Here is an 18,605-nt window from a genome sequence, read left to right on the forward strand (position 1 = left end):
GCTACTGTTTCATAAATCATCCTTTTAGGAAAAGCCAGGAGTTAGCCAAGAGAGAGACATGGAATCCAAATGACTGAAATCAGTCTGACTGAGAACTTTAATCCAGTGTACCCTAGGGGGGGGGTTCCAGGGGGTCCCCAGCAATAATTTTAACCACTTTATCCATATCTTATATGTTGGGTATTATTCAACACAATTTTAAAATGTTTTAACACAAAATCTTCTCTTCTTGAAGAGAAGATTCCCAGAAGCAAACATTTGAGTTAAAAATGTTCGCTTTAAAGATATATATATTCAAAGATTTGCACACATTTTCAGGAATTTTCAAAAATAGCAGATCTACAAGCTCGTAGCGCGGCACTCGGTGCCGCGCTACGAGCTTGTATATCTGCTATTTTTGAATAGCCCAAAATGTAAAATAATGCTTCTTTTTTTTAACACAAAATCTTCTCTTCTTGGGGTCCCTGGCACAAAACATTTTCAGATGGGGGCCCGCAGCCAAGTATATACATATGAATTTGGGGGTCCTTGACATGGAAATGTTGAGAAGCACACCTTTAATCCATCCCAACAGCACCCAGTAGGATCAAAGCCACCAGTAAAAAAACAGTACAAACACCAGTGCTCCCCCACTGAAATAAAACAACAAGTTGTTCTAGAGTGAACGAAGCCTTGCAGAGAGAGAGAAGAGTGTGTTAGACTGTGTACTCTACCATCTGTGGGGGACGTTTTCAACCGGTTGCAGAGTCCGCGAACATCCCCGTAAGACTCCCCGATTCTGCTCAGGCCCTCGGGTCCTCTCAGCTCCATGAGATCGCGCAGGTCCTTGAGCGTCACGCCAAAATCCGCCGCGTGGTTGCCCTCCATGGTGGAGTTCTTCACGCCGCTGTACGAGTTGTTCGCCATTTTTTGCCCCCCCTCGCCGCTGCCGTCCGCTTCGTCACCGCTCTGCTGGGCGCAGCGACTGACGCCGCTTTGTGTACAAAAAGAAATACGGTGGTGGTGGGGGAATAAAACGGCGTCCTGGGAAAGAAACGATAAAAAACTTAAATCCGAGAGAGAGCGGCCGCCGCGATGGAGGTAGTTCCCATAAATGGCTTCCCGATGGCGGGGAGGCCTTCAGACGCAGGCGGACGCCAGGTAGCGGGACTGAGATAGATCAAAGAAAGCCATTTCCTCCTCTCAGACAGACAGGACCAAATTCCTTATTCTTTCATGTTGACTTGAGGATCATCCACGGAGCCAGGGAACGAACGCCGCCGCGTATGCACACACACACGCACGCACGCACGCACACACACACACATACACACACACACACACACAGACACACTGTCGCTCACACGCACACGCGGCCGAGGATCTGAAAGACAAAAGGAAAACAGAAGGGAGACGAAATTAGTGTCTGCAACCACAGAAAGACGTTTTATTGTATGTATAAACAAACACATGTTAACCTTAACCCATTAAGACCTGAGGCCGCGTCTAAAAAAAATCTAAATCCTAAAAACAAATCGGAAAAAAATTATAAAATTAATAATTTTCACGATTTTTCAAAAATAGCAGATCTACAAGCTCGTAGCGGTGCCGCGCTATGAGCTTGTATATCTGCTATTTTTGAATAGCCAAAGACATCTAAAGTGACACAGATGCGTTCCAGGTATCAATGGGTTAAGGCAACAGATAAGGGACCACTTCTGATATTTACATACGACCATATGTTGTAGACCAAGTGGTTCTCAAACTTTTTTGTGCCAAGGATCCCCAAATGAATATGTATTTGGCCCCAATTCCCCATCTGAAAAGGCTTTGTGCCAGGAACCCCCCAAAGGACGCCTTTGAGAACCACTGTTGTAGACAATAATATATACACACACACAATCAATTATAGGGAAATGATTTAAAATGAGATGTGAAAAGGCAGCTTTACAGGCAGCAGAATGGAAATGCACATTAATGACGTTAAGTTGATAGGTACATAGTGAATATACATGGTGTAATATTGGCCTTTACAAACATGTACACTGTGTAAATGTCGAGCTAGTTACACATGTCTAGTCTACACCAATCTAATACCAGTCTAATACAATCTCCTCGGCAAAAATAGCCAATCTACAAGCTCACAACGCGTCACGTTGCGGCCATCGTGTTGTTGTGAGGTTGTAGATCGGCTATTTTTGGCTAATATGGATGCTGGGGTTCAAGTGGTTAAATGTTAACAGTGTGATAATTAATCTTGGCGATCTAGTGAACAAGTGGTAGTGGTGTATGTCAGACAGACTGCATCCCTTTCTAAAAACAGTACAGATGAACCCCGGGGTGAGGGGGGGCGAGGGGCTACGAGGGCTACATGATACACTACAACTCTGGAGGGCAAAAAATGTCTCCTCTTCTTTGACGAGCAGCGTGGGAAAATGACCAGCTCTTGGATGTTTGTAACTGAGGAACAGGCAGACAGGCAGACAACTGAACTTAAACCTACATCTGGTCTGGACTATACTCATGGATTAAAGCAAAATAAAATCTCAAGAGACCACTATGGTTTTATGGAAGATGCTTCTGAACATAATTGCTAGTTCGAACACTTTAAAATGCTCAAATTAGTTTTTAAACATGACTGAAAATACTAGCCTATCTACAAGCTCTCTGAGAGCTTGCAGATCGGCTATTTTCGCTGCGCAACATGCTTCCATAGAAGACACGAATGAAATCACTCATCAGCGACTGAGAACTTTAATCCACGTCTATACTTGGAATTTGTGAATGACCTTGTTGCGAGTCCCATGCCACTTCACCCGTCGTCACACGGAGCGTAGCGGAGCGGAGGGGACAGAAATGCACTCAGGAATGAATGGCATGAACCCTAAGCTAGCATCCCTATTCTCTCAGAAGAACATTCCTTTACAAAATAGATCGACAAGCTCACAATGCGTCCCGTTACTTGCGCCACGTTGCATGCTTATAGATATTTATTTTTTTTAAGTGAAGAGGGTTGGGGGAAATGCAGGGGTCCTAGCATAGCGCCCTGGGCCACCCCGGTCAACTAAATATATGGGGTTTAACCCATTAAGACCTGGAACGCATCTGTGTCATTTTTAGATTTGAGCTAAGAAAGCATTATTTTACACTTTGGCTATTCAAAAATAGCAGATATACAAGCTCATAGCGCGGCACCGAGTGCCGCGCTATGAGCTTGTAGATCTGCTATTTTTGAGAAATCGTGAAAATGTGTGCAAATCTTGAATATACATTTTTTAAATCAAAATGTGTAACTCAAATCTTTGCTTCTGGGGGTCCCTGGAACAAAATATTTTGAGATGGGGGTCCGCGGCCAAATACATTTTGGGGTCGTTAACATGAAAAAGATTGAGAACCACTGACATAGTAACATATGTTTAAAAAAAAAAAAAGGATTTAGAAGACATTTTGTAGAATCGGCCTCAGGTTCTAATGGGTTAAGTGAAATGTGACTAGTGCAATACCCGTGTTCAGCGGGTACTACTATGACGTCAATACCCTTTGTCAGAGTACTTGGTGACACCACGAAGTACCCGTTATTCATAGCCAGGCCGGGCGACGCCTGTCATTCACACTGCGTCATTCGCGGAACGACAGACGTCATTTCTCTTTACATAATGACTTTGCGTTGTAATAGCGTGGCACACAGCGTGTCAGGGGAACCGCTGATCCGACCCGCTTCACACTCCCTCAGCGGCATCAGCGATGCACGCGCTGAATATGAAGCCGATCAGTCGGGCGGTTATTAACCCATTGAGACCTGAAGCCGATTCTACATGTCTCCTAAATCCTAACAGTATTCTGAAAAACGTATGTTTCTATATCAGTGGTGCTCAATCTTTTTCATGTCAAGGACCCCCAAAATGATATGTATTTGGCCACAGACCCCCATCAAAATATTTTGTTCCAGGGACCCCCAGAAGCAAAGATTTGAGTTAAAAATGTTCGCTTTAAAAATATATATATTCAAAGATTTGCACACATTTTCACGAATTTTCAAAAATAGCAGATCTACAAGCTCGTAGCGCGGCACTCGGTGCCGCGCTATGAGCTTGTATATCTGCTATTTTTGAATAGCCCAAAGTGTAAAATAATGCTTTTTAGCTCAAAACTAAAAATGACACAGTTCCAGGTCTCAATGGGTTAAGATACACACTCGCGGAGAATTGTGTAACTTATAAATAGATGTATGAGGGATTTTCAGCGCTAGACTTTGCCACATACACACACACACACACACACACACACACGCGCGCGCGCGCGGAAATTGTAATAACATCTAAGGGGACTATGTTTCTATAGCCTATTGTGATCTGTTCTTTTGTCTGAGGATATTGCATGGGGCTTTTCAAAAGCATGACATACCAGTGGACTGGAAAGGCTTGTAACGTTATTACCCACACTACCTGCATATTGAGTGAGGGAATCTCAATAAAAAGCAGGAAACCAATCATTCTATGTATGAAAGCAGCCGTCTGCTTCCTTTAGCGTGGATTAGAACGCAATATATATCACACGGACTCATTCAGCCGCAGCACATTAATGCCAACATCTCGTATTAGGTTAGCTTTGAGATGCTCCGAGGAGGGTCATTACGACTTACTGACTTAACATTCCAACTGCCAGTCATAATACTACAGTAGCTCAGTCCGGATAATGGTGGTTCATTCCTGCACTATAGCAGCAGTTCTCAAAGTGGGGTCCGGGGAGCCCGGCGGTCACCAGCTAAATGAGCTAATATAATATAGCATCAGAATCAGTTGAACCACTGTAACGATGCAACGCATTGTGAGCTTGTAGATCTGCTATTTTCCAAAGATTTTTATACATTTTGAACTTCTAAAATGGGACATTCTGCGCAATGAGTACTTTTACTTTTTGTACTTTAAGTACATTTTTATACCAATACTTTAGTACATTTTGAATTCCGGACTTTCACTTGTAACAGAGTATTTCTACGTTGCAGTATTGATACTTTTACTTAAAGTAAAACATGCGAGTACTTTTACCACCACTGCTAGTGAGTGCACAGTAGTTCCGCTCGTAGCGTTAAGCCTAACATGGTGGTGAGCTGGGGCCAGCTGACTGATTACCTCAGGAAAAGCCTCCCGTTTAATCTAATTAAGACTTATCTGAGGCATCAGGGGGGATCCGCGGTGCTCGGCACAGAGGAGAGTCCATTCTAATAAGAGCTTTAATCAGCCTAACATGATAAGACTGATTCATTCAACAGTGGGGAGGTCAGAGTACGCGTTTTCCACCCTGCTTTCAAGGGTGGAAGAAAATTGAGTAAGGGGCGCAAACAGTTAATAATGAACTAATCATTTGAATCAATTATTAAAAAAAAGAAGAAAGCAACTAAGGCGATAAAAAAAAATCACACCCAGTGGGTGTGTGGGTGGTGTCTTTCTAGCTAATCACAATTTTGTCTTTAACCTTTTCTGACATATCCTTTGATCTGAAAGGGCCAGTTTTCTTCTCGATATCGGTTTTCCCTTTTTCCATTTCAGCCACAGTGATCTTTGAGTTCTTTCTTACTGTTCTCACGAAATGGACAGCATCTAAGTTAAATATACTAGTGTCACATCAAAGTGGTTTTAGATTCATTTCATCATGTGTCTCACTAGCCAATCACAGCATGTAGAATTGGAGCACTATGCCACTGTTGTTATTTAACAGTGGTCATCACAGTGATGGAAGTGATTCACTTAAAAAAAAACACAGATGTGTTTTTTTTAAGTGTGCGCGCGTATTTATAGGGCTATGCACATGTGTCATGTGTTTCTAGCCAATCACAGTCCTGAATAGAGTCATGGTGGCCAATCACGGTGCAGGGTTAGGGGGGTACACTGGTGGCCAATCACAGCGCGGGGTTGGGGGGGGTGCAAATTGGATCGATGTCCAAACCTCACTTATAGGGGCGGTTGCACCGCCCAAAAACAATTTCAATATTTTCACATCGATATATATATATTTATATATATATATTTATATATATATACACATACACACACACACACACACGTGTATCTCGATTATTCGATTAATCAAATAAGTGATCGACAGATAAAATTGCTGCAGCTCTTCTTTCTAGGGACCATGTGGTGAGAAAAAATACATCAAACCAATTAACTTGGGCACTAAAATTATTCATTTGCAAAACCAGTCATCAAATAGCCGATCTACAAGCTCACAACGCGTCACATTGAGAAGTGTGTTGCGAGATTGTGTTAATCGGCTATTTTCTCTCAACTTTTGCCCCAGAAGAGGGAGGGGATGCTAGGGTTCTTATTAGGAGAGAACTAGCGCAGAGAGACGGGGAGGTTTTCTGCTGGAGCGTCTGGTTGTGGCTACCAGCTGGGCAGTCCGTTTGACTCAGTCTGCATTAGTGTCTGTCTGGCTAGAACAACACCATGAATTAAGAACACCATTCATCTTGTCTCCTGCACCAAAATATATATTATATAATTGTTTCTGCCACCGAAATAACACCCCAACTTAGGTCTGTCACAATTATAAATTATTTGAGCTAATCGCAATTATTTAATCTGTGTAAAACTGAAGGATGAATCTACCCAGTCAGTGACGAGCATGATTGGTTGTGGAGGATATGTTTTGGCCTAAGTATATTTAATTAGTGGTACCTACCTGTCATTGTCAGTCATTTTGATGTGTATATTTCAGTAATAGGCTTTGTATATTGATTCATCATATCTGCCCTGTGCAATTTTTGTTTACAAAAACAAAGATTCAATATGTTCCAATGTACAGTGTCAAAACGCAATGAAATCATTAAGGACAATTATCTGTACGCCCATTAATCATCAACTAAAACCGTGACACCCCTAACCCCGGACATCAAATACATCTCACTGCACTGTGACTTTTAACCCATTAATACCTGGAACGCATCTGTGTCACTTTAGATTTCTTTTGCTATTCAAAAATATCAGATATACAAGCTCGTAGCGCGGCACCGAGTGCCGCGCTACGAGCTTGTAGATCTGATACTTTTGAAAAATCGTGAAAAAATATTTTTTTGATTTAAAAAAAAAAAACTGTTAGAATTTAGAAAATTCTTAGAAGCGGCCTCAGGTCTTAAAGGGTTAACCTCAACAGATGCAACACGAGGGGGGGAAACAAAACAATGCAGTCCTTTATACACTACCTCCAGCTAGACTTAATGAACGCTCACAGCCTTATTCCGTTGAGATTCTTGGAAACTATTCTGTCACATGCTGAAACTGTATTTTGGAGGCCATCTGCCACGGAAAAAGCGACAGGATTTATTATTCATTACACTACATAATTGCAGGGTTGGGTGCATTTCTGAGGTGGCAGGGGTGGCAGGGAAGCCAATTGAGAAGGGGGGAAAATACCTCTTGCGCTGGCCACAAGTTTAGGGTGAGGCCTTTAACGCATGCCGAGGTCTCCACCAACAAGACATTTCACATGGTGTTTTCTTATGGTAATCAGATGTGTAAAAAAAAAAAGTGAAACTTTTACTGAAGCCGAAATGGAACTTGTACTAGACTGTAAATGTCGGAATGGGCTGAAAGAAACCCGTTGGTCTCTGACTGTGCTCTGGTGTGACTAATGCTTTGATTTATAGTTGGTTGCGCGCCGGTGTCGCGTGCCTAAAATAGCCGATCTACAAACTACCCAACGGGTCGTGATGCGTTGTGAACTTGTACTGTACATCGGCTGTTTTCTTATAGTCAGACTTTAATATTCTGACTAACACAACGCCGCCACCAATTCGAGTCAATTCAGAGGAGTGAATTTGTCACGTCATGTTCTTCTGAATGCCTTGTTGCTAAGTGGCCCCTCTAAGACAGTGATTCTCAAACATTATTTGGCCTAGGACCACTATTTGAATTTTTTTTATGCCAGGGACACACATAAGAGAATATTTGCCAACATTTTTCAAAAAATACAGACCTATAAGCTCACTGATGCGTTGTGAGCTTGTAGATATAGCAATTTTCGAAATGCCGAAAACTTTAATAGGGCACAAGTGTTCCCCCTGGAACCCCCTGAAAGACCCCTGCCCAGGGGTCTGCGGCGCACCCGACTTTGAAAACCATTGCTCTAGTGTAACACCTGCCATATTTGAGTTGTCCTGAATTCTACACAGGCAAAGTATAGGTTACACTTAAAGCAAAGAAAGCAGGTTCCTGTCCCCCCCCCCCCACTGCCACACACACACACACACACACACACCCTCACCCCACCCCCATAAGCGGCGTCGCCAAGATGAAGGTGTAGTGCCAACATTTGCTCTGCGGTGACAGTTTCGGGTTGCGGAACAGGTCACATGTCACAACAAGTGGAAAATCATTGTGATTGGATCTCCGAGCCAACAGCTGGCGTCGGTACGGGTCGAACAATGACACGAGAGGGGGTTGTGTTTAACTCTTTGCATACAGCAGCAACTGTTAACAACGCAGATGTATGGATGGCGGGGGGGGCGGGGGGGCGGGGGGTTACCAAAAAAATACAAGGGACTAGTACCAATATGAGACATTCTCTGTCACAGCCGGAGAACACAGACAGACAGAACCAGACAAAACAAGGGCTGTGGGAAAACGGAAGAGAGAGATAGAGAGAGCAGTTTACGAAGACAAACAAAAGGTAGACATCTTAGCTAGTCCTTCCCTATGTCTCAGTTATGTCCCCAATCTAGGAAACCCTCTGGCACTTTGTGTGCTGCTATGTGCCAACAACACGATGGAAGTCAAGGATAGCGATTCCAGGGATCCCTCCACATTGGAGCTGCCGGAGGTGGGTGTGTGTGTGTGTGTGTGTGTGTGTGTGTGTGTGTGTGTGTGTGTGTGTGTGTGTGTGTGTGTGTGTGTGTGTGTGTGTGGGGGGGGGGGGGGTATTATTTTTAGCTTCCCCTAGACTTGCCCCCTCCCCCTCAAACACTGGCCGCCTCTGAAGTGGGTCAGACCGTGTAAATGTGGAGAGGGTACATGCAGAGAGGCACCCAGGACTCCTTGTGCAAGTCTGGCATGTAGCTCTGAGAGGGGACTACTTCACACCAGAGGCTGGGAACCTCTAACATAGCTCTCTCTCAGCCCACTGTCACCCTGCCAATTCATACGGACGGGACGCATAGCACATACAGCAGTCAGTCAGAGCAGAGGTGTCACCCTCCTCGGCACACTTCCTTTCTCCCCCTCTGAGGTTCGTTGACTAATTTCTAGAAAAGACGTGGCGGCGCATCTGAAGAAAAGATTACAATGGAGGTTTTTGAGTACCACGGAGTGACATTAAGTGAAACTTTATCAAGCATTGAGAACGCTTTGATATTCAGCGGCTATAATAATCAGCGGCAGAGCCTGACCGATATCAGTCTGACAAATATATATCTGTCATTATTTGACTTTTCTCAGTATCAGCAATTCTGCAGCAAATGTGCACCTTTGTCATTATAGACGAAAATGTAATTAATAATAAACACGTCAACACAAATCACCAAATGAACGCCATGACACAACACTACACATAAAGCACCACAATATAATCTCATTAGTCTTGTTCCAAAATTGAAATAACGACATAAACAAGTCATATTTCCTGTGTGCCCAAATGCAACTTGGGAAACCAACCTACAGTAGCATGCTCGAGCGGACACACCCCCCACCGTTCAATGCAGAGGGCAGAATTTTCACACCGTGACGATTTCTATTTATTATTCAAATTTGGCTGGTTTGGTTATAACACATTATTCTGTGGTGTGGCAAACTGAAAATATATATTACTACATATTATTACCGCTTTACAGGGACTTAACCCATTGATACCTGGAACGCATCTGTGTCACTTTAGATGTCTTTGGCTATTCAAAAATAGCAGATATACAAGCTCATAGCGCGGCACCGAGTGCCGCGCTATGAGCTTGTAGATCTGCTATTTTTGAAAAATCGTGAAAAATATTTTTATATTTTTTTCCGAAAAATTGTTAGGATTTTGATTTTTTTTAGACGCTGCCTCAGGTCTTAATGGGTTAAGTATCAAGGACTGCTAAATGTTAAATGTTCTTAAATACAAACTTTTAATGAAATGCAACTTTCATTTTGCAATTTTTTAGAAAATATCGGTCAAACATTGTGATCGGCATCAGACCCAGAAGCCTGGCTCTAGTCAGTAGGAGGACTGCCGGTACTCTAGGTAGGTATTCTAGAATAAACGGCCTCTGATCCAACCACTTTGAAGCTGAGAAGCCCTGTGGGTTCTTTTGTCATCCGTAACACTCCGCACAGTGTGTCCTGGGTTTTGCTGGCCTGCCAGCCATTTGCTGTGACCTTGCTGTGCCCCCGGCCGCTACTATTCCAATAGCATCGTGACCGCATGGAGCACTGTTTCCCAAATAGTGGGTCGGGACCCATGTTTGGGTCCCGGATATTTTTTTTATGGGTCACGAGTAAATATCCCCTTTTTTTGTTTACTATGTAAAATAATTGTGTATATACAATTATATACTGAACATGCTGTAAGCCTTGGCACATTTTTAGCAATTGAAAGAGACCACCGTGATTGACCAATCAGATTGGAGTATTCAACAAAGCTCTGTCAGTAATAAGGATACATAGAACGTTTGTTAGGCTTTCAGACAGGGAAAACTGCAGTTAGGACAAATCTGATCCACTACTACTAGAAGCCCCATTGTGCTTTTAGATGGGTATGTGTCTGAACACAAATTACTTTTAAAAATGCTTTTGTTGGCCTGCCGATATTTAAAAAATGACAACACTCACATGATTGGCTGGATCACAGAATAAAGACATGAAGAAATATCCATTCCAGAGAACTATCTTCCATTAACCGCTTAAGCCCTAATTAGAGAATGTATCCTATAATTTTAAAAAAAATGCAATTCCTTTTATAATTCATTGCCTATGATGACGTGCCCTACATAGGGACGCACAGTATTAAGTGGTTAAGAATGACTAGCCTTGCTGGCTCGGCTGAGCTAAAGGACAACTTGATGTTTGTCATAAGTACAGTGGTGAAAACCAAATATGAATGTCTTAACAACAACAACAACAAAAAATTGCTCAGTTAAGCCAGAGAAAATGAAAACTCTATTAACCTTACTAATCACTTAGCCACAGACAATATTATACCCAACTATGTGTCGCACATGCATATGCCTACCAAGCTCTGCTGTAATGACAGCAGTGTGTTCTGAAACAGCAAATTAACCTAACTGCTCTCGGATCTTAGCTGCCATTTTGGGTTCAATGGGCTAAATTGGGGAGTGAGGCATGGCTCAGACCTGCTCCTCAAACCACTGAGTGAAATAACCTTTGCCTTACAGTGCAAAGACAGAAATCACACGTAACACACCAATGTGAGTAAATAGCACCATCAGTACAATGCGCTTGATAGTACAGCAGCAGACTATATTTAGCATTCAATGATAGTTTACATGGCTTGAATGTCACCTTAGATTAATAACCCACAATGGCTGCTTGCTCCTTACATAAACAATACTTCTGCTACAAAGGAGCTCACTCGGTTACTTACAGCTGAGCATTGACAGAGGGTTGAATGGGCTGTTTAGGAGTTATTCTTATCTAATAAGATGTATAATAAGAGAACAATGAACTTTAACATGTTATGTCACTCACAAATGTCTGATATAAGGGCATAGCCTACATTTAATTGATTGAGGAGTGGAGCATGAAAGTGAAATGAATGGACCTATTAAGCATCTGGGAGGGGACTGTACGATGAGTCAGGAAGAGTTGACAAGCTTTTCACTGCCTGTTAAGAGCACGCATTACACTGTACAGATTATAGTCCAGTCAAACTGTAGACGCCATGGGAAGGAACAGTGATCGATTTAACCTTTTCTTTTTGAGTAGGCAATCATTTTGTACCCCTTCTTCTCCCAGTTTAGTCATTCATCTGTGTCTGGAGACCCCCGTCCAGGACAGGCTTCAGACGCGCCTACTGCAGGAGACTTGGCTCAGATCTGGCGATCTTGGTGTTAGGGACCCGTTGCGACCGATTGCCCTTGCTGAACTTGACCCCGAGTAGGGTTCTAACTTCTAACCCACAATCTTCCGCATGAAAGGCGTATGCTCTAACCACTACACCAGGGCAGCCCTAGTTTAGTCATTATGCTAATTAATTCCTGGCCACACATTTGTGTTGCCACTTGGTGTACGCAACTGGCCCACATGCCACTGCTAGTGAGGAGCCCCCACCGGGAGGACATGTGGTGCCTCTGTCCTACTCCTACCGTTCAGCATTCCCGCGGTGACACGTGTCACCTGACCCCAGTCCGTAGGGGAGTACGTACAGCGACAAAAAGCCCCCTCCCCGCCCGGCTTCGCTCCCCCGAAAATGGCCAATTGTGTTCGTATGCACAAGCTCGGCCAAAAATCGGATGCACCACGGTGGATTTGAACCCCTAGACTCCACGGTGATGGACAAGTACTTTACCCCGGCGCCAGCCGAGCACCCTATATAATATTAGTTTAATAGAAAACAAGTACTCTTAAGCAAGTGTAATGAGGCTTAAATGCAACGCACTACAGCTGAAACCCTAGTGCTATTCTCTTAAGGGTGGCGTTGTCTACCAATTTAATTAGGACAAGAGCTAACCAGCTGAACCACACTAACCACATAGGTCAGAATATCTTGCTTCTCAGACATTTCCATAACAATTACAAGAAGGCCAGAAGGACCAGTTATCAGCTTCATTATGATCTAGAGAACTACAAGCTATGCAGATCAACAAGCTATGCTAATAGCTTGTAGATCTGCCATTTTCGCAATTGTTTAGTAAAATGTTGTCATTCTTTGACCTAAAGGCCCAAAATAGAGATGCCAGGTTTAGAGTGGCTGAAAAAGCGAGTACATCTCTGTTAATTTCATCTAGATTGAATGGAAACGGTTCAAAACGGTTAGGCAAAATAAATGCAATTAGCTCATAACTGTGACAGGGCCTACATGAAGCTCAATTATTTACCTACTGTAACTCTCAGGAAAGGGCATTTCTGTCAGCTGCTAACCTGGTTGAGTGACAGCAACAGTTTGGGTTCAAAGGCCTCAGATGCAGCCACAGATTGTGTTACTGTTGGGTTTGAGTGAATCATTAAACACACTAAATGTAGCAAACAACACAGTCTATCCAAAATCAGTGAGAATTGCCTAAACTTAAAGAAAATCTCTCAAATATTCTCAAAATAGCTTTTTAAGAATTGTGATCAAATTCTAGCAGACAAAATTAACACTGTATAAGAGCCACATTTCAACATTAGAGTTAATGTGAATGTGTCATCATGTATCGATAACTGTTAATTGCTTATGTTATTACTACATGATTGTAGTGTAGTAACCACGTGATCAATAAATAATCATGATTGATTGATAGTGACCGTTTGTGTCTCTGATCGACACAGCAAGCAGCAGTTGAACCCACACCAGGTACATCCAAATGACTGTTCTTCAACGCAGTAGACTGAAACTATCGGACAAGAGACGCATTTTATTAAAGTGACAGGACAGCATTAATTATCTCAAAGCTCATAAGTGATTACAGAGCAACAAGGCAGCCTGGCAGTGCAACAAGCTGGGTGCCATTTAATTGGATAAGGAGGATGATCCCTTCGGTGCTCGGTGACTGCACTCACGCCAACATGGAAGCTTTGCAGGTAATAACGTTAGTGAAAGAGAGGAGCGATGTAATGGACCGTCTAGCCCCATCACTTTGGATCGATAGCACATGGTTTGCCTGTTTAGGAAAATGTAATAATACTATGTGGGGGGAAGTTGAAGTGGAACGTATCAGCATTGCGCCACTATAGAGTGTACTTTCCATGTTGCAGTACTGTTGTCCACTTTGCCAACATCGCAGCAAGAACTAACGAACATGCTGTAAACTTGCCTGGTATAACAGATTAGTCAAGTAGTTGCTTTGATAAGGCAGACCGCGTTACTAAACATATGGCCTCAGACAGATATAATACAAAGTTTACTGGCTTAAGAGACTTGACATTATCTTAACAGATTTTCTTGTCAACTGAATAGATTCATGGCAGGGAGATTTCGCTATCAACAAAGCCCCAGGCTATTAACTTATGAGCAAGTAATGTTCAATGTCTGTATGTATACGAGCTAGTAACATTCAATAATATACAAGCTAGGAGGCGTAGCTTTCACTGACTGTATAGGCTAGTAACATTTTCCAGAGATTACTTTTTTAGATGTTTGCTATGATTTGTAATTGAATATTTCGAGACAAACGCTGGCTATATGTCTTAGGTTAGGACTAAAGACGAAGATCGCACAATGAAGCCATTCTGCACTTTGTGCAAACATTGCATTCCCATTAAGTGACCTTTATTAAAGTGCTACTCCTGACGGGCATCTGTTTTGGGGGATTTGGCAACACTTGTTGTGACTGCTGGTCGTATCAAGTGCATTTTCATAATCCAGATGGCAGGGTTCCATCGGAAACTAAGCATGTGTAAGATCAAGTGTTATACTCCCACACAAACCACTATGGATATACTGGATATAATGCTACTGACGGTCTACTACCAGCTGGTTTAATGACTGAAGAATCATTCAATTTAAATCCTTCTTCAAATCATTGAAAAATTATTGACGAATTCAACCAACTGCTGTAATATTACAAAAGTTAATCTTCATTGAGTTATATTGCGCATGTATCGTGCCTCACGACGTCAGGCCTTGGTGACGCTGCTTCTTCAAGACAAGCGTCACTTCGCTAGCCAGTGACCCAACCATTTTGCATTCCACCGTGCACGAATATCTACGTCATCTTCTCCTGTGTGTGCATACATAAAACTTTTATACCTGCCAGGAATGGGTGACGTCACAAGCAGCACCAATGGAAACTAGTACGATCGCTTACAGAACCGATTACACTGAATGGCTGTTGGTACACAAAAGTCTTCAGGAAGACAGGAAGTGGTTTTCATTACATTTCATGCGGAATGGTGCTCGAGAGGTATGAAAACTGACTGACATGTCTGACCATCATACTGATTGACATGTCTGTCCATCATATTAGGTATGTGAAAACAGGTTGAAGTATGTTATATAAAATACATGTACAATGTATTAAATGGTTAAACAATTTTACACCAAAGTATTGAAGCAATGTTATATGTACTTCAGCTCATTACATTCATTGCTCACAATTGGATTGAGATTGTTGAGGCTATTATGTGACCTGGTATTTTCTGTCAGCATTCATTCATTTGGGGGTCTCGGAAGTTCACATTAACTCCCCCCCTGCCTTCATGCACATGGAGGGACATTTAGGCTCCACCACAGGAGGGTGTCACTTGACAAAAAGAGAAGATAAGATCTACAAGCTCACAGGGGTCTGCTCTTTCTGGCAAGCAAGCAACACCATTGTACTACAGAGTATAATTAGGCTTTAACTGAGCTAATTGACGAGAGTGGCATGGGTTTCAACAGATAACGTCAGTCCCCTGGTGCTGGGTGACATTGAACTTCATTTTAACACATTCAACCTCCAACGAGTGCCCTGTCCACTGTCTGTCTGTACAATATCACCAATATATCGGTATAGCATTCACCAACGACCCAGTCTGGGCAACAACAAATTGCCATCTTCAGAACCAACTGTCAAGTCCGACAACTTCTTACTGGCAGAGTACTGGTCCTGGTACTTGGCACTGGTGCCAGTAACGGTCAATGTATCTGATAACACAGCGAAGAGACGAGGCCCCCAGGGGCCCGTCTGTCCGTCTTCTCACCTCCAGGATCTACAACAAGAAGACCCCCAAATCAATGTCAGTCTATGCGGGGGTCTGTCCTATGTGTCTGTCTGTCTGTCTAACCACTTCAACCCCTGTATTACTCACTAGGTGACCAGGGGGTCCCCCATGGCCATGCAGGGCTCAATAGGCTACTGGACCCTGTAGTATTTCCCTCTACACACCAAACCCACTTCGCCCCCCCAAAAAATAGCAAACCTCCTGAAAGCTCACGATGCGTCGCCGACCCACTATGATCTTGTAGAGCTGCTATTTTTCGCCAAATGTTCGCCCCCCCCTTCCTCTACCAGAAGAGGAGGACGGCGCTGCCTGGGGGTCCAGACCAGGTCCAGTCAAGTGGGGTGTTTTTTTTTTTTACTTGAAGCTAACGCGGTTAGCTTTTGCTAACTAACCGACCGACCGACCAACCCGACCGACGACCCCCGACGAGGAACACATGCAAACCGCTCAACTCTTCTCTTCTCCCCCAAAACAACCGTCGTGTCGCCAAAAACCGTCGGGGCTCAAACCAACCACTCAACACTCAAAATGCACAGATAAAAGACATGGTTCACAAAAAAAAAAATACTTACTCCGTTTCTCTGAAATAATAAACCAAAAACCCCAGGGGATTCTCCTTCTTTCCTTCCTTCCTTCCTTTTCCTTTCTTTCTTTCTTTCTTTAGGTCTCTCTCCTTTCTTTCCACTCTTTCTCTCCCCTCTCTCTCTCTCTCTCTCTCTCTCTCTCGCTCCCCCTCGGTCTCTCTCTCCTCTCCAGTAAGGACTAGTCTCTCTGCCCCGATGTGAGGTGAAAAGAGGCCCCGCCCAGTTGCGCTGTCACAACACCGCGAGGGGACCATGTGATGCACCGCCGTCAGGGAGGATGGGCCGCCGAGCCGCATAGGGTGCCTTTTGCCACACTGCAAGACAGCAGCAGGGCATCATGCAGAAGCAGTGGTGGAAAAAAAGTACTCACATTCTTTACTTAAAGAACAAGTATCAATACGGCAATGTAGAAATACTCTGTTACAAGTGACAATCCGGGATTCAAAATGTACTTGAGTAAAAGTACAAAAGTATTGGTATCAAAATGTAGGCTACTTAATGTACCAAAAGTGGAAAGTACTCGTTATGCAGAATGCCCCATTTCACAAGTTTTCAAATGTATAAAAATCTTTTGAAAATAGCAGATCTACATGCTCACAATGCCTCGCATCGCATTGTAGTTATTAGTTAATGTATGGTTAATATATGTTTTGGAATAATAATCAAAATCTACAAAATAACTAGTAACTGAAGTTGTGAAATAATTGTAGTGGAGTAAAAGTTTACAATATTTGCCTCTGAGATTTAGTCGAGTAGAAGTAAAAGTATTGGAAATTGGAAATACTTAAGTAAAGTACAAATACCTCAACATTTTTACTTAAGTAAATGTACTTAGTTACTTTCCACCACTGTGCAGAAGCTTAGCGTCCGTTGGGCCACTCGGGCCAGGGCCCACTCAATGGAGCTCTTGCCCAGCTAGTCTAGCTGCTGAAAGACGGAGGCGACATTGGCTGACCCATTTGCACTTTTTACCAAGCTACAAAAGCTGCCGACTCGTGCATATCAACGGTCCATTGTGTGACCTGTTAAGAACTGTAGTCTGTAGGTAGGCAAAGCCAAAGTGCAGTAACTACGAAAAAAAAATCACTGAAAATGGGTTTAAAAGTGATTCAGCTCAGCCAAATTAGATATCAGCATATAGTAAGTGATATTACACTAATTGTGTATCTGTTCTTGAGGTAATTGTTTATCCCCCAAAATCACGAAGGCTAATTTGACCTTTGGGATACACAAATAAGTCGGTGTGTCCAAAAACGTGTGTGTCCTCACTTGCTACAAGTGACAAAGTCACAAATTAACACGGAACCAACCAGTAGATTATCAACACAGTATTAGAGTGCTAGGCTGGGAGCACGCATGGGCAAGACCTGGGATGTTGGTTGTCTAGGCGGAAATGGTTGAATTTGGCGGAAGTACCGGCCAAGGAAATGACGTTGATGCTTTACAACTCTGTTAACATTCTCCGTGAATGAAACGAGTGTTGTGATTGGTCAAAAAAATATAGTTTCCGGGGGAAACACGTACGACGGAAATCCTGTCCACTCAGGACTTCCGAGACACTCGCTGGTTTAGGTCGGGACCAGGCTCTTCGCAGATGAGTGAGGCTGGGAACGAGGCTAGGCTGGGAGAGTGTGTTGTTACTGTTGTTTTATGGTCGTTTATAATTTAACTTTAGGCTATATTTGGGAATCGACAGAACTGCCGTGACATCCCGACACCTGTCAATCTCAAAGACACTACACCTAACTTAATATTTTGAGGAAATTGAAATCAATTTCTGTAGGCCTACATTTCGCTTTTTAATGGATGAAATTTCAAAATGTACCCATCATTTTCGAATGCTTGTAAGGCAAGCCTGATAAAAAGTATCAAATACAATACATACATACATACAGTACATACATAATGTATTTATGTATACAATACACACACACACACACACACACACACACACACACACACACACACACACACACACACACACACACACACACACACTCACACACACACACACACACACACACACACACACACACACACACACACACACACACACACACAGTGACAGTAGGCCTACACACACAGTACACAAGTACTGCACACATTTCTTAAAACACCTCACCCTAGATCTGATTGCGAACGCAGCGGAAGGAGGCGAAGGCGCGCCTCTGTGCAAGTGGAGCTTACTATGAAACCGTGCTCGGGTTGT

The 18,605-nt window shown here is 43.1% G+C and overlaps 1 protein-coding gene across 3 annotated transcripts in view; it reads right to left on the bottom strand.

Annotated features, from left to right (window-relative positions):
• The window catches only part of atp2b1a (ATPase plasma membrane Ca2+ transporting 1a), a 103,801-nt gene extending 87,249 nt beyond the window's left edge, over positions 1 to 16,552 (bottom strand). For all 3 annotated transcript variants that reach the window (XM_084050090.1, XM_084050089.1, XM_084050091.1), the window contains exons 1-2: positions 16,385 to 16,552; positions 714 to 1,363 (exon numbers count right to left, since the gene is read on the bottom strand). In XM_084050090.1, coding sequence (XP_083906216.1) covers positions 714 to 906 — 193 coding nt within the window. In that variant the 5' untranslated portion in view covers positions 907 to 1,363; positions 16,385 to 16,552. The remainder of the gene's footprint in view (positions 1 to 713; positions 1,364 to 16,384) is intronic.
• Positions 16,553 to 18,605: the final 2,053 nt, after the last annotated feature.

This window comes from Gymnoscopelus microlampas (genome assembly GCF_963454915.1).
Source record: "Gymnoscopelus microlampas genome assembly, chromosome: 23".
Classification (NCBI taxonomy): Eukaryota; Metazoa; Chordata; class Actinopteri; order Myctophiformes; family Myctophidae; genus Gymnoscopelus; species Gymnoscopelus microlampas.